This window comes from Oratosquilla oratoria, chromosome 26 (genome assembly GCF_046742065.1).
Source record: "Oratosquilla oratoria isolate Oo_2021 chromosome 26, ASM4674206v1, whole genome shotgun sequence".
In the NCBI taxonomy this organism is placed as follows: domain Eukaryota; kingdom Metazoa; phylum Arthropoda; class Malacostraca; order Stomatopoda; family Squillidae; genus Oratosquilla; species Oratosquilla oratoria.
In genome coordinates, this window is record NC_134802.1 from 1,106,164 (window position 1) to 1,121,746 (window position 15,583).

The following is a 15,583-nucleotide window of genomic DNA, read 5'->3' on the forward strand; positions in this document are numbered from 1 at the left end:
CACTGTGGGAGGTATTGCAGATATATGGGATAGGAGGAAAGCTGTTAAGAGTAGTTGGAAGTTTTTATGAGAGTATTAGAGCTTATGTTAGGATTAGAAATGGAGAGAGTGAATGGTTTGAGGTAAAGGTGGGACTTGGTGAGGGATGTGTTATGTTGTCCTGGCTGTTCAATCTATACATGGATGGGGAGGTGTAAGAGTTTAATGCAAGGGTAGTGGGTCAGGGGTTGGAGATGGTTAAAGAAAATGTAGAAAAGTGGGAAATAAGCCAGTTGTTGTTTGCTGATGACACTGCGCTTGTAGCAGGATCAGAAAAGGGATTGAGAAATTAAGTGGCAGAGTTTGAGAAGGTGTGTGAAAGAGTTTGGGAGAGTGATAGAAGAAAGCTGAAGATTAATGTGGGTAAAAGTAAGGTGATGAGATTTACAAGGGGAGAGAGTGGCAGCAGGCTGGAAGTGAGTATTAACGGAGAGAGACTGGAGGAATTGGATAGTTTTAGATACTTGGGTGTGAATGTGGCAGGAAAGGGAGGAGTGGGGGTGGAGGTAGAATGTAGATTGAGAGAAGCGAGGAAATGCCTTGGTGGATTAAAAAGTGTAATGAGAAATAGACATTTGGGAATGGATGCTAAGAGGAGTTTATATGTAGGTGTGATTGTGCTGACAGCACTGTACGGGCCAGAAACATGGAATATAAGAGAGGAAGAGAGAAGGAGTTTGAATATGTTTGAGATGAAATATCTGAGAAGATATGATAGGGGTTACCAGGCTGGATAGAGTGAGAAATGAGGAAGTGATGAGAACAGGGGTGGAAAGGGAGTTGGGAGATAGGGTTGATGAAAGAGTATTGGGATTGTTTGGACACATGGAAAGAATGAGTGAAGAAAGATTAGTAAAAGAGGTGTGGAAGGCAGAGGTGGAAGGAGTGAATATGAGGGGGCATCCTAGATTAGATGGATGAATGGGGTAAAAGGGGCATTACAAAAGATAGGAATGTTAAGGAAGGATGGGAGAGGACAGAAGATAGGGGTGAATGGAGAAGGGTTGTGTACAGATGATGCTGTGATGCATGAGGGGGTGGGGGATGGGGGGTGAGGTAGCATGTATGGGAAATAAATTGACGCAGCACAAGGGGATTTCTCCCCGTCTTCTCCTTTTCTGCATGAGGGGATGAAGAGGGGGGGGGGGGTTTGCCAAATTAATGAAGCGGCCTTGCTGTGGATGTGCTCTGTCATGTGACACTGCCTCTGACCCAGGGCAGTGGACAAGATGCAGGGATGACCCCTCATCCAGGAGGTGCCAAGATGTGAGGGAGGGAAGAGGGTGGAGGGGAGTGGAGTATGTAGGGGATGGAATGGGTGGGAGTGGTTTCTATGCCTTTTTCTTTTTGGTTACCTCCCATGTAAAGGGGAAAAAGCCTTTGGTATATGTGTGTATATGTATATAGTGGAAACTCAGTGGCTGAGCGGGTTAGGGTGTCATTACTTGTGGCGAAGGTTGAGGTGATGGCGGTTCGAATCCTGCCACCGGCAAAGTTGAAACAAAGGCATGGTTAATTAAATTCCACGCTACAAAATCCTCTGTGAGGGGCACTGTCCTAGCCTTCCGATAGGAGGGAGTTTGTGACATTAAACCATATCATCATCATCATATAGTGGTAATGAAATACATACATACATATACCAAGGCTTCTTCCCCCTTACAAGGGGGGTAGCCAAAAAGAAAAAGGCACAAAATCACTCCCACCCATTCCATCCCTGAATACACTCCACACCCCTCCACCCTCCCTCTTATCTTAGCACCTCCTGAATGGTGGGTCATCCCTGCACCTTGTCCAGTGCCCCAGGTCAGAAGCAGTGTCGCAAGACAATGAAATAGAATATATAATTATATAATATATAATGAATATATAATAAGGTAATGAAATAGAATATATAATTGATTTTATCCATGCATAAATAATGATTATAGTAGGGCACACCCCAAAAATAGCTGGATTTTCTAGGATCCAGAAACATAAAACCCTTAATTACCATTATTTCATATTGGAGATGATTCTGGTGTCCATTTTGTAGGACCACCACAAGTAGGTACAGATTATTGGATCCAGTTTGAAGATTGGTTTGGAGTGATTTTTTTTAATGATCTTGCAAAGTTTTTATGTGTATTCCAGTTCCTATTTTAACATTAATGGAGGTGATGTAATTATCCCAGTTTTCATTATTTTCTTCCTTTTTTTTATTTTGGCAACATTTATGTAAGTTCTGGTAACTCTTATCTTTTACAGAATCAAGATGGCTTCAGTACACCAAAGCAAAGGGAAATGAGTACCAATCTTGGAAGTTGTGTGGATGCTCCAACTTCCACACAGGTTCCTACATCTCCATTAATAGTACCCCAACATAGAAGAACCTTGTCCAGCACTTCTACTTGTTCTTCCTCAGAAGAGGATACTGGATCGTATGATGTGAATTCCTCATTTTTAGATTATTTAAAGGAAGCAAGAGCAAGAGTAGCTGCCTGCAATGAAGCTTGCTCATGTTGGGTTTGGCAGTATGATGGACAAAATCCATCACCGACCCAAGCCGTAGAACTTCTTGGTAATGCTCGGGCAACTCCAACAATTATCTACCCAAAACCAAGGTCACATTCAGATCCCAAATCATATACAAGGTCTACCAGTGAAAATGGTCATAATGAAAAATCAAATATTGCAGATTTACCTAGACAGATAAGTGGAAGGACACTCTGTGACAAAGGGAATGTGCTCAATACCAACTGTGATACCTGTGATACCATTGCTGAAAAGAAAAGTATAGCCACATCTAGTGTAGCAGAGGAGGGGGATAAAGGTGTGGAAGAACAAGTGGTTGTACATGGGGAAGAGGCAATGGATTCTTTGGGGGAAAGTAGTGGTTATGAAAGCTTCAATATTCGTGTATCAAGGGATTCATCTCCAATACACAGTGGAGGAGCTTCCTCAGAAGGGCAAGGCTCACCCAGTCAGCATAGCTTACCTGATGAGAAGAGGCCTGAGGAATATGAAGATGATAAAGAATTTATGGCAATATTACAGAGATCAAAAACACCAACAGAACTATTAGATATAGAAGAAACTTTTAGGGAATTAGAGCAAGTATTTTCTGCCCACAAGATATTTGATGTTAGTACAAGAGATTCTCATAATAAAGTAAGTGTTATTTCTGCATTTGATGATATTGGTGAATACACCCATCCCTCGATTTAACAGATAAAATGGGAAGAACATTGATCTGATATTTTTGATTGTCCAAAGTTTCTGAGATTTACCAAAAGCTGAAATGATACTATAAATCAAATACAAAATTAAGTAAAACTTATAATATGGCTATTAGAAATACATGTACATTGGAAAAATATAAATAGAATGTAACTGTGATAGATTCAAGATAATTTGATATCAGGCTTACCAAGGATTGTAAAGATGGGTTGGTATGCCATGATTGTATAGTGGGGGGAGACTCAAAAATTTATTCTGAGTCAATTGCTGTTAAATTTACCATTTTCTATTTTACTCAAAATGCAGATGACATAGTTTAGATGATTACAAATATTCACTATGCCTAATGCAGCTAATACATACATTCATGTACATACATATACCAATGGCTTTTTACTCCTTACAAAAGGAGGTAGCCAAAAACAAAGGTATAAAATCCACTCCCACCATTTCCATCCCCACATACTTCACTCCCATTCATCCCCCCTCCCTCCCTTTTATCTTGGCTCCTGCTGGATGATGGGTCATCCCTGGGTCAGAAGCAATGTAGCAAGACACAGCACATCCACAGCAAGTCCTCTTCATCTAATCAGCAATCCCCTCTCTCTGTCTCCTTATGCAGAAAAAGAGAAGATGTAGAGAAATCCCTTTGTTGTGTGTCACAATATCGTTCACACATACTCCCTCTCTACCCCCATTCCCCACCCACTCCCTTCCATGCATCACAGCATCATCCATACACAACCATTCTCCATTCACCCCTATATTCTGTCTTCCCCATTCCTCGGCAGACATTCCCCCCTTTCCCAATGCCCCTTTTACCCCATCCATCCATCCATCTCACCTTTGGTTGCCCCAAGTACATAAGAAATAATACATACATACATATACCAAGGCTTTTTCCCCCTTACAAGGGAGGTAGCCAAAAAGGGAAAGGCATAAACTCATTCCCACCCATTCCATCCCTGAATACACTCCACACCCCTCCACCCTCCATCTTATCTTAGCACCTCCTGGATGACGGGTAATCCCTGCACCTTGTCCATTGCCCTGGGTCAGAAGCAGTGTCGCAAGACACAACACATCCACAGCAAGGCTGCTTCATTAAATCGACGACCCCCCTTCTCCGTCCCCCCATGCATAAAAGGAGAAGAAGGGGAGAAATCCCTTCAGGCTGCATCAAATTTTGCTCACGTACTACCTCACCCCCCATCCACCTCATGCATCACAACATCATCCATACACAACCATTCTCCATTAAAAAATAATAAGATATGGAATAAATGTACATGCTCAGTCATAAATACAGTGGTCAACTTTATAAATAGTAGTTTTCGTACAGTATTGCTGCATTTGTATCTGCTGCACTCAGTGTATGGGACTTTTAAATTGAAAAATATGTACTATTGGGTTGATCCAGGTTTTTTCCATTGCTTCTAAAATATCAATGAGGATCTGTTAAATCGATGGTTGAGTGTATTAAGTAGTTGTTTTGTTGAGACATTAAGTACTTTGTTGACAAATGTGAAGTAGTTCTTTGAATGATAGTTTTTTTGGTACTACTATAATATACATGAAAGCAGCATGGTCAACAGGTGTTGTTGTGATGTATGGGATGGGGGAAATCCATTAAGGATGTCTGTCAAATATGCAAAAAATTTCTTTTTCTTTTTATAATTTTACGAAAACTTGTGGAAAAATAATTTGAAGCATGCACAATATACTGGTGAAGTAAGAGCTTCATATGGCATCATTTACTATTTTTTATCAATACTTGAAAAAAATATCTCAAACAGGAGATGTCCCTGTTTAAAGGGACATGGCATAAGACTAGCTTTCTATCTAACATTTACAGTTCCAACATTAATCACTGTTTCTCTAATGCCCCAGGGATAATGGCTCAATAAAAGCCAATAAAAGTGTCATCATTTCTCTATGAACAGAGTTCCTCTATCACAGACAAAATGATGTGTGGCTCTGGTCCATAGGGGCACCTCATATAGACCCTAAAGTATCAACTGCATGCTACTTTGCCACAATAACATGCAGCCAATACCTGAGACGAGGTATTGGCTGCATGTAATGTAAATGTGAGAAATATCACTTACAAAATGCTGAACTTCATTTATAATATGTCATTTTTTTCAGTATCTATGCATTTGTCATTTATTGTGCTAATGTTTTTTTATACAGAGGGTGATTTTTTTTTTTTTTTTTTCCCTCATCTCAGTAACAGTATTTTTGTCACATTTTTGTTTATAACTCAGAAACTTCTTTGTATGAATTATTTTTTGTTTATGCAATACAACCAAAGGCTTTCCCCCTAACAAAGGAGATGGCCAAAAAACAGAGGCATAAAATCCACTCCCACCCATTCCATCCCCACATACTCCATTCCCATTCAGCCCCTCTCCCTCCCTCTTATCTTGGCTCCTCCTGGATGACAGGTCATCCCTGAATCTCGCCCACTGCCCTGGGTCAGAAGCAGTGTTGCAAGAGACAGCACATCCACAGCAAGGCTGCTTCATTAAATCGGTGACACCCCCCTCTCTGTCCCCTCATGCAGAAAAAGAGAAGATAGGAAGCAATCCCTTTGGGATCCATCAAATTATTTTTTCAGACATACCCCCTCACCTCCATCCCCCACCCACTCCCTTTTATGCATCACATCATCACCCATACACAACCATTTTCCATTCACCCCTATCTTTTGTCTAAACAACCATTCTGGTCCATATACCCACCAAATGAATCTTTCCTTAAACCCCCCAGCACTGCAAGGTTAGGTGACAAAATCAGCCATATTATGTTCAGAAGGAACATAAGTAAAGGAAATAGTATATTTGGCTTTGAAATTTTCCAAAAGATTGGAAATTTCCTTCAATATTTTTGTTAACAAATATGTTCTTCATAGAAGCCTCGTTGGTTAGAATCCAAGAAAGAGCAATTTCACTATCAACAAAGAGTACAACAGAATGAACCAGTGGGGCAGACACCAGTCCCTCCTCAAAAATAGTTTTGAGGCATTTTAAAGATAGTAAAGCTGCCATAAGCTCCAGAGAAGGCAATGTTCTTTGTTTTATAGGAGTCACTATGACCTTGGCAAATAGAAGAGAGCCATTTGACTCCTTTATCTCTCTTCTTTTTTGCCCTGCATAGATGGCATACCCATAAGCTTCTGTAGAAGCATCAGCAAAAACAAATTACTTAAGGGGAGATTCTGAACAGAAGGTTTTTCTTTTAAAGGATAAGTCGTTAACCTCCCGAAAGTTTTCACATAACTTATTCCATCTTGTAAGCAACTCGCTATCCAATTTCAAATCTCAATCTACCATTTTTTTTGCACATCTCCCTTATTAGAATTTTTCATTGTAATAACACAGGAGAAAAAAGACCTAATGGATCAAATGTAGAAGCCAAAAAAGACAAAAATTGTCTCAGTTGAGGCATCTTTGTGGGAAACATCCTTGATTCTCAAGGTATCATAATTTTTATTATGAATATATCCCAACATCTTTACCTCTTCCTTATTGCAAATGACTTCTTGTTCAAGAACAGAGAGAACAAAAGTATAGTTGCATGTCCACTCCCTGAGAGGTAAACCTCCATTAACCACTTCCATACGGTGACGCCTATGTAGACGGCATGAGAAGCAAGTGGGTACTCGATGATGCCGACGTCGCCATCTTGATTATATTTATTGTAGTCGTACCTACGTAATTTCCATTCTCTCTAGACTGGCTTCATCAATTTTCTATGGTTATCAAAATACACAGGTGAAAGAGAACAAACGATTGAGCACTGACTTTATATTTTATAATGCGATTATTATGACGCAACAGCTAATGCTGCCAGACGTGCCATGTGCCCCGGAGTGAAGAGGTTAAGCATGATCTTATTAATCCTCTCAACCATAGCAGGGAGTGAACAAAATTCATTGGAGGTGTAGATCAGATTGTCTACATAGAATTTATCCTTAAGGAGGCAGTTTGAGAGTCAGGCTGCACGGAAAGATGATGCTGGATGATGAAATTCAGTATAAAGGGAGAGCAGATGAAACCAAAAATAATAGTGTTATATCTGTAAGGAATATATTGGTTGTTAATCGTCCTAAAGAAACAGAACCTATTATGATCACCTTCATCCTTCAAATGGATCTGCAAGAAGGCTTTCATAATATCAGCTAAAATGACAAAATTGTTGGTTCTGAAGTACAACAAGAGAAAGAGGAGGTTATTCATCAAATCAACTCCCGGGAATGCAGCCTCATTTAAGGAAGGGGCCTTTCATATTTTGAGAGAGCAGTTGAAAACAGGTCTTATTTTAGAGGTGGCAAGATCATCATTCTTGAGCACATGTCTATGGGGTATAAAGATTTGGCCAGGGATTCATTCAGTAATGGGTTCAATAATGCCCAAGGCCTCTTGTTGATCAAACACAGCCTCATACTCCTCCCGAAGGCCCCTTTTGCTCAAGCTTGTATTTACCTAGTTGTATTATACGGGAAGGGGAGCTATGCTCGTGGTGACCCATTTTTGTATCTCGCAAGATCAAGTTTGTTCTTAAATTGTTGTATTGTGTTTGCACACACTATTTCTTCATCCAATTTGTTCCATATATCTATCACTCTGTTTGGGAAGCTGTTCTTTTTCAGGTCTTTTCTATAGTTATCCTTTTTGAGTTTCATTGCATGTCCTCTTGTTTTTCCTCTGTCCTATTTTAATAGGTCCTCTCTATCAAGGCATTCTTTTCCTTTCATAATTCTGTAGATGGTTATTAGGTCCCCTCGTTCTCTTCTTTGTTCCAGGGTTGGCAATTCCAGTTCGGCCAGTCTTTGTTCATATGTTAGGTTTGCAAATGTTGGGACCAACATTGTCGTTGCTCTTTGTATTCTTTCCAATTTTCTTATATTCTTTTTTGTACTGGGTGACCATATCAGCACTGCATATTCCAGTTTTGGCCTTTCAGTGTTTGGAATATTTTCTTTATCATTTCCTTATCCAGGTATTTAAAGGCCACCTTTATTGATCTCAACAAATTGTTTGTTTCTCCTACTATTTTATTTATATGTTTATTCGGCGACTGGTCTTTGGTGATAATTACTCCGTCCCTTTCAGAATTCAATTTCTTTACCTCTTTTCCATAAATTTTATACTGTCCTGTTATTCTCTTCTTGCTTTTTCCAAATTAGATTTTCTTCCATGTAGGAAGTCCTCCATCCAATTCAATAGTTTTCCATGTATGCCTCCTATTGTTTCCAGTTTATATAGTAATTTTCTGTGTGGTACCTTATCAAATGCCTTTTGTAGGTCCAGGAATGCACAGTCTGCCCAGCCATCCCTTTCCTGCAATATATCTATCAATCTTGAATAGAAACAAATTAAATTGGTGGTACATGATCTTCCTTGTCTGAATCCAAATTGCCTCGGGTTCAGTATATTATTCTCCTCCAGATATTTTGTCCATCTATCTTTGATGATTCTCACAAATTTTGACTATTGTACTTGTTAGGGACACCGGTCTATAATTTGTTGGGTCTTCCTTATTTCCCCCTTTATATATTGGCACTATATTGGCATTTTTCCAGTCTCCTGGTAGTTTTCCTTCTTTGAGAGAGCATTCTATTATTTTGTATATTTTTCCTGTTAGTTCGTCTATACATTCCTTCAGTATCCAGTTTGCAACTCCGTCTGGTCCATGTGACTTGTTAACGTCGAGCTTTAGTATTTGATTCTTTATTTCATTCTGAGTAATGTTTATTTTCTTTAGTGGAGGAAATCTTATTTCAATTTTTTTTTTTTTTTTATCCCAGTTTTGTATATTTTTTTCCTTTTTGGTGAATACAGATTTGAAATGTTTGTTCATAATATCTGCCATTTCTATATCTTCTGTGTATTCTCTATTACCTTGACGTAATTTGTGTATTTCCTGTTTATTTTTTAGTTTGCCGTTTACATATCTATAAAATAGTTTAGGTTGATCTTTACATTTATCTATTATGTCCTTTTCATAATTTCTTTTTTCTTCTCTACGTAATTTTACATATTCATTTCTTAGTTTGGTATATAATTTCCATTTCTCAGTTTTTTTTTTCTTTTCTTCTTCCATCTTTTCCAGGCTTTATCTCTTCTGTATTTTGCCTCACTGCACTTTTTATTATACCAGGATTTTATATATACCCTTTCATGTTTTTGTCTAGGTACATACTTATTCACACCCTCATTATAAATTTCCTTCCAAATTGTCCATTTCTCTTCCACCTTTGTTTCATCATTATTAAAATTATTCCAATTTGCTTCTTGAAAGAATTTTCTAAGTTTCTCAAAATCTGTTTTGTTGTACATTAGTCTTCCTTTTCTGTGTTTTTCGTTTATTTCTATATTCGTTTCTTCATTTAATTCTAGTTCCATTAGAATGTGATCACTTTTTCCAATTGGTGTCTTGTATTCGTTTTTATCAACAATTTTGGGTTCTGAAGTGAATATCAAATGCAATCTTGAGGGGTCTTTGTTATTTCTATATCTGGTGTTTTCCTTGACCCATTGCGTCAATGTGTAATCAATGGTCATTTCCAGTAATATGTTTCCCCAGTGATCTTCACCTTTCACAGTCATCTCTTCCCAACATATTTCTTTCGAGTTAAAATCACCCATAATTACCAGATTTCCTTCTTTCTTTAGTATTTCATTTAGTGTATTTCTTGTGTCTTCCAGCATTTTAGAGTGTTCACTTTCATTCCATGCGCGAGTTTTGGGTGGGACATAAATCACTGCATATTTTCTCTTTTTCATATCACTATCCTCAACTCTTATCATAATCAATTCCACATTGTTCTCTCCTTCTGTAATTTCTGTCACATTTAGGCCTTTCTTGGTTAATAACATCACTCCTCCACCCTGCTTTGTTTCTCTATTTCTGTACCAACAATTATATACTCCTTGTCCTACACTATTTGGTGGTAATGATCCTTTCAATTTTGTCTCCACAATCCCCATTATATCTGGTTTTTCTTGTTCTAGATAGTCATTCAATTCATCTATTCCTGATATCAATCCGTCTATATTGGTATATGATATCTTCAATTTTTTTCTTTTTCTTCTTTCTCCTGCATTTCCTTTTCTCTTATGTACCATTTCCTCAGTCTCAAGTCTATCACTCTCCAAAAAAAACTCCTTCATTTCTTTTTCTATTCTTTTTTCGTTCTTTTCCTTAGCTTCCTCCTCAGGTGTTTTTTCCTTTTCTTTTTCCTTTTTTTACATACATATACCAAGGCTTTTTCCTCCTTACAAGGGAGGTAGCCAAAAAGGAAAAGGCATAAAATCATTTCCACCCATTCCATTCCTGAATACACTCCATACCCCTCCACCCTCCATCTAATCTTAGCATCTCCTGGATGACAGGTCATCCCTGCACCTTGTCCACTGCCCTGGGTCAGAAGCAGTGTCGTAAGACACAGCACATCCACAGCAAGGCCACTTCATTAAATCAGCGACCCCCCTCTCCGTCCCCCCATGCATAAAAGGAGAAGACGGGGAGAAATCCCTTCGTGCTGTGTCAAATTTTGCTTACACATACTACCTCACCCCCCATCCCCCTGCCCATTCCTTTTTTTATCCCTAGATTTTTGTAGTTTTTACTTTTTGCTAGTTTCCCTATGTACGATAATATTTCTTCTGCTATTCTCTGTGAATTAAGTTTTATTTTAAGAGGTCTATTCTTCTCTTCAGAATATTTGCCCATTCTATAGATATCTTCTATTGCCTTATCATGTCCTTGTCCCTCCTCTTGTATTTCTTTTAGTATCTGTCACTATATTCTTCTCCTCTTTTTCCCTTTGGAACCTTATTAGACCATGCTTTTCTTTGATACCATAGATTACAATACTTTTTTTTTTATCTATTGTGTCTCTTACCCAATCTTTTTTCTTTTATTACTTCTATTACTGTGTCCTTTGTACTTTTGTTCATTTGTTCTTTGATTATTTCTTTAAATATTTTTTTGTTTTCTTTGTCTTCATTCATTTGGTTTTTAATTTCCATCATGTTTGATTTTTTTTATATTTTCACCAACTTTACCTGCGATTTATTTACATACATACATATACCAAGGCTTTTTCCCCCTTACAAGGGAGGTAGCCAAAAAGGAAAAGGCATAAAATCATTCCCACCCATTCCATCCCTGAATACACTCCACCCTCCCTCTCATCTTAGCACCTCCCGGATGACGGGTCATCCCTGCACTTTGTCCACTGCCCTGGGTCAGAAGCAGTGTCACAAGACACAGCACATCCACAGCAAGGCCGCTTCATTAAATCGGCGACCCCCCCTCTCCGTCCCCCCATTGCATAAAAGGAGAAGACGGGCAGAAATCCCTTCGGGCTGCGTCAAATTTTGCTCACACATACTACCTCACCTCCCATCCCTCCGCCCATCCCACCTCATGCATCACAACATCATCCATATACAATCATTCTCCATTCACCCCTATCTTCTGTCCTCTCCTGTCCTTCCTCAACAGACATTCCCCTCTTCCCCAAAGCCCCCTTCACCCCATCCATCCACCTCATCCTAGAACGTCCCCTCATGTTCACTCCCTCCACATCTGCCTTCCATACCTCTTTTACTAGTCTTTCTTCACTCATTCTTTCCATGTGTCCAAACCATCTTTCATCAACCCTATCTCCCAACTCCCTTTCCACCCCTGTTCTCCTCCTCACCTCCTTATTTCTCACTCTATCTAGCCTAGTAACCCCCATCATACTTCTCAGACACCTCATTTCAAACACATTCAAACTCTTTCTCTCTTCCTCTCTTATGTTCCATGTTTCTGCCCCATACAGTGCTGTTGGCACAATCACTCCTTCATACAGTCTCCTCTTAGCATCCATTCCCAAATGTCTATTCCTCATTACACTTTTTAATCCACCAAGGCATTTACTCGCTTCTCTCAATCTACATTCTACCTCTACCTTCATTCCACCTTTCCCCCCAAGTATCTGAAACTATCCACCTCGTCCAGTCGCTCTCCCTTAATGCTCACTTCCAGTCTACTGCCACTTTCACCCCTTGTACATCTCATCACCTTTTACCCACATTTATCTTTCGCTTTCTTCTATCACATACTCTCCCAAACTCTGCCACCAACTTCCTCAATCCCTCCTCCGATCCTGCCACAAGCGCAGTGTCGTCTGCAAACAACAGGTGGCTCACCTCCCACTTTTCTCCATTTTCTTTAACAATCTCCAATCCCTGACCCACTACCCTTGCATTTACCTCTCGCACTACCCCATCCATGTATAAGTTGAACAGCCAGGGCGACATAACACATCCTTGACGAAGTCCCACCTTTACCTCGAACCACTCATTCTCTCCATTTCTAATCCTGACACAAGCTCTACTACTCTCATAAAAACTCTTGACAGCTCCTAGAAGCTTTCCTCCTATCCCGTATATCTGCATAACCTCCCACAGTGCCTTTCTGTCTACCTTATCGTAAGCCTTTTCCAGATCCATAAAAGCCCAAAAAACATCCTTCCCCTTTCCTATAGCTTTCTCACATATCTGTCTTGCCACAAAGATCTGATCTACACAACCTCTACCTGTCCTAAATCCACACTGTTCCTCACCAATTACTCCCTCTGTTCCTCACCAATTACTCCCTCTGTTCCTCTCCTAATCCTCTCAATCAAGATCCTCCCATAAGCCTTCCCAACTACACTTAACAAGCTAATCCCTCTGAAACTACTACATTCACACTTGTCCCCTTTTCCCTTGTAAAGAGGAACTATACAGGCACTCCTCCAGTCCTCCGGCACTCTACCCTCTCTCCAACAAACATTAAATAACCTCACCAACCAGTCCACCATCACTGTACCTCCCTTTTTCAGACATTTTGCATGGCATCCATCCAGACCAGGTGCCTTACCTGCTTTCATCATCTTAACAACTGCCTTCACCTCATCCTTCCTTATTTCTCCTCCATTCTCCTCATTCATTACTCTCATTTTCTTCGCACTTCCCACTGCAGCAATCTTTCCTCCCCTATCCTCCTTCACATTAAGCAAATCCCTAAAATATTCTGCCCATCTTCCCCTTACTGCCTTCTCTTCCATTATCATCTCTCCATCTGCACCTTTTACCTTTTACTTTGGCACAGTTACGCCTTCATACAATCTCCTCTTAGTATCCATTTCCAAATTGGAATACGCTGCGACACTATAGACACCCAGTACAAAAAAGAATATAAAGAAATTAGAAAGAATCCAAAGAGCAATAACCAAGATGGCACCAACACTCCAAATAGACACACAAAGATTGGCCAAACTGGAACTACCAACCCTGGAACAAAGAAGAGAAAGAGGAGATCTACTGGTCATTTACAGACTTCGAAAGGGATGGAAGTCCTTGACAGAGAAGATTTATTAAAGTGGGATAAGAAAAAAATGAGGACATGAAAAGAAACTCAAAAAGGATAGTTATAGAAGACATCTGAAAATAGTTTCCCACACAGAGTGGTAGATATCTGGAACAACTTGGATGAGGCAACAGTGTGTGCAAATACAATACAAGAATTTAAGAACAAACTAGATGCTGAATGATACAAAGACGTGTCACTATGAGCATAGATCTTTTCCTGTATAATACAACCTGGTGAATACAAAAATCTGATTCACACAACCCCTGCCTGTCCTAAACCCACACTGTTCCTCACCAATTACTCTTTTTGTTCCTCTCCTAATCCTGTTAATCAAAACCAAACCCTCCCATAAGCCTTCCCAACTACACTTAACAAACTGATCCCTCTGAAACTACTCACACTTGTCCTCTTTACCCTTGTAAAGTGGAACTATACAGGCATTCCTCCAGTCCTCTGGCACTCTATCCTCTCAAACAAACATCTAGTAACCTTACCAGCCAGTGCACTACCACTGTACCTTCTTTTCTTTTCTTTTTTTAGACATTTTGCATGAGTAACCAACTAACATTGCTTCATGGATGTTGTCATCCTCCTTTATAAGTACTTGGAATCTATCAAAAGTTGTCTCTGGAACCAATTTTTCACATTTATTTTTTGTAACTTTTTTATGTTTCTAAACAGATTTTCAATGGAGTCCTGAGAGAGGGGAAAAGTTATTGTTTACAAGTGGAGGAGTGACAGACTAGGGTTTACTGGAGTTTACTAGCTCTCAGTGGTTCTCGAAATCCATGGCATTTTTCACCAAATTCGCAGCATGAATGTTCTACCTCTTTCCTCAAAGGCTTCATATTGTCCTCTAACCTATTAAACCTGGAAGAGGTAAAATGAAAAAATAAATAAATAAATAAGTAAATAAAAAAAATGCTTAGTAAAGTGACCACAAGTTGGGGGCATTTTGAAAATGTAAGATAACAGTAAATGTATGAATATACAAATGAAATCAATTAATGAACAATGATAAGCAAGGGAAACTATAAAAGTAATAAACAGAAAGCATACATACATATGTTTTTTGTGTCAATTGACATTTGGAAATAAACTCTTCTGCTGGGATTCGAACCCTTGCCTGAGCGGCTTGTGTCTTTATAAGACAAGGACCGTAACCACTACTCCATCCTGACCCTACAAAAGGAAACGACTTAGTTCACGGCCCAGTCGTTCCGTCGAGGGCACCCGGGTGGAGCGTGTTATGTACTGTATTTCATCAAATCCTTTATGCAGGCTAGTCTTCCGACAAATGTTTTTTGTGTCAATTGACATTTGGAAATAAACTCTTCTGCTGGGATTCGAACCCTTGCCTGAGCGGCTTGCGTCTTTATAAGACAAGGACCGTAACCACTACTCCATCCTGACCCTACAAAAGGAAACAACTTAGTTCACGGCCCAGTCATTCCACCGAGGGCACCCGGGTGGAGCGTGTTATGTACTGTATTTCATCAAATCCTTTATGCAGGCTAGTCTTCCGACAAATGTTTTTTGTGTCAATTGACATTTGGAAATAAACTCTTCTGCTGGGATTCGAACCCTTGCCTGAGCGGCTTGCGTCTTTATAAGACAAGGGCCGTAACCACTACTCCATCCTGACCCTACAAAAGGAAACGATTTAGTTCACGGCCCAGTTGTTCTGCCGAGGGCACCCGGGTGGAGCGTGTTATGTACTGTATTTCATCAAATCCTTTATGCAGGCTAGTCTTCCGACAAATGTTTTTTGTGTCAATTGACATTTGGAAATAAACTCTTCTGCTGGGATTCGAACCCTTGCCTGAGCGGCTTGCATCTTTATAAGACAAGGACCGTAACCACTACTCCATTCTGACCCTACAAAACGAAACGACTTAGTTCACGGCCC

At 39.7% G+C, this 15,583-nt stretch overlaps 1 protein-coding gene across 6 annotated transcripts in view; it reads left to right on the plus strand.

Moving 5' to 3' along the window:
• The window catches only part of LOC143039359 (FHF complex subunit HOOK-interacting protein 1B-like), a 367,378-nt gene that overhangs the window by 262,182 nt on the left and 89,613 nt on the right, over positions 1-15,583 (plus strand). For all 6 annotated transcript variants that reach the window (XM_076209245.1, XM_076209249.1, XM_076209250.1 and 3 more), the window contains one exon: positions 2,287-3,189. In XM_076209245.1, coding sequence (XP_076065360.1) covers positions 2,287-3,189 — 903 coding nt within the window. The remainder of the gene's footprint in view (positions 1-2,286; positions 3,190-15,583) is intronic.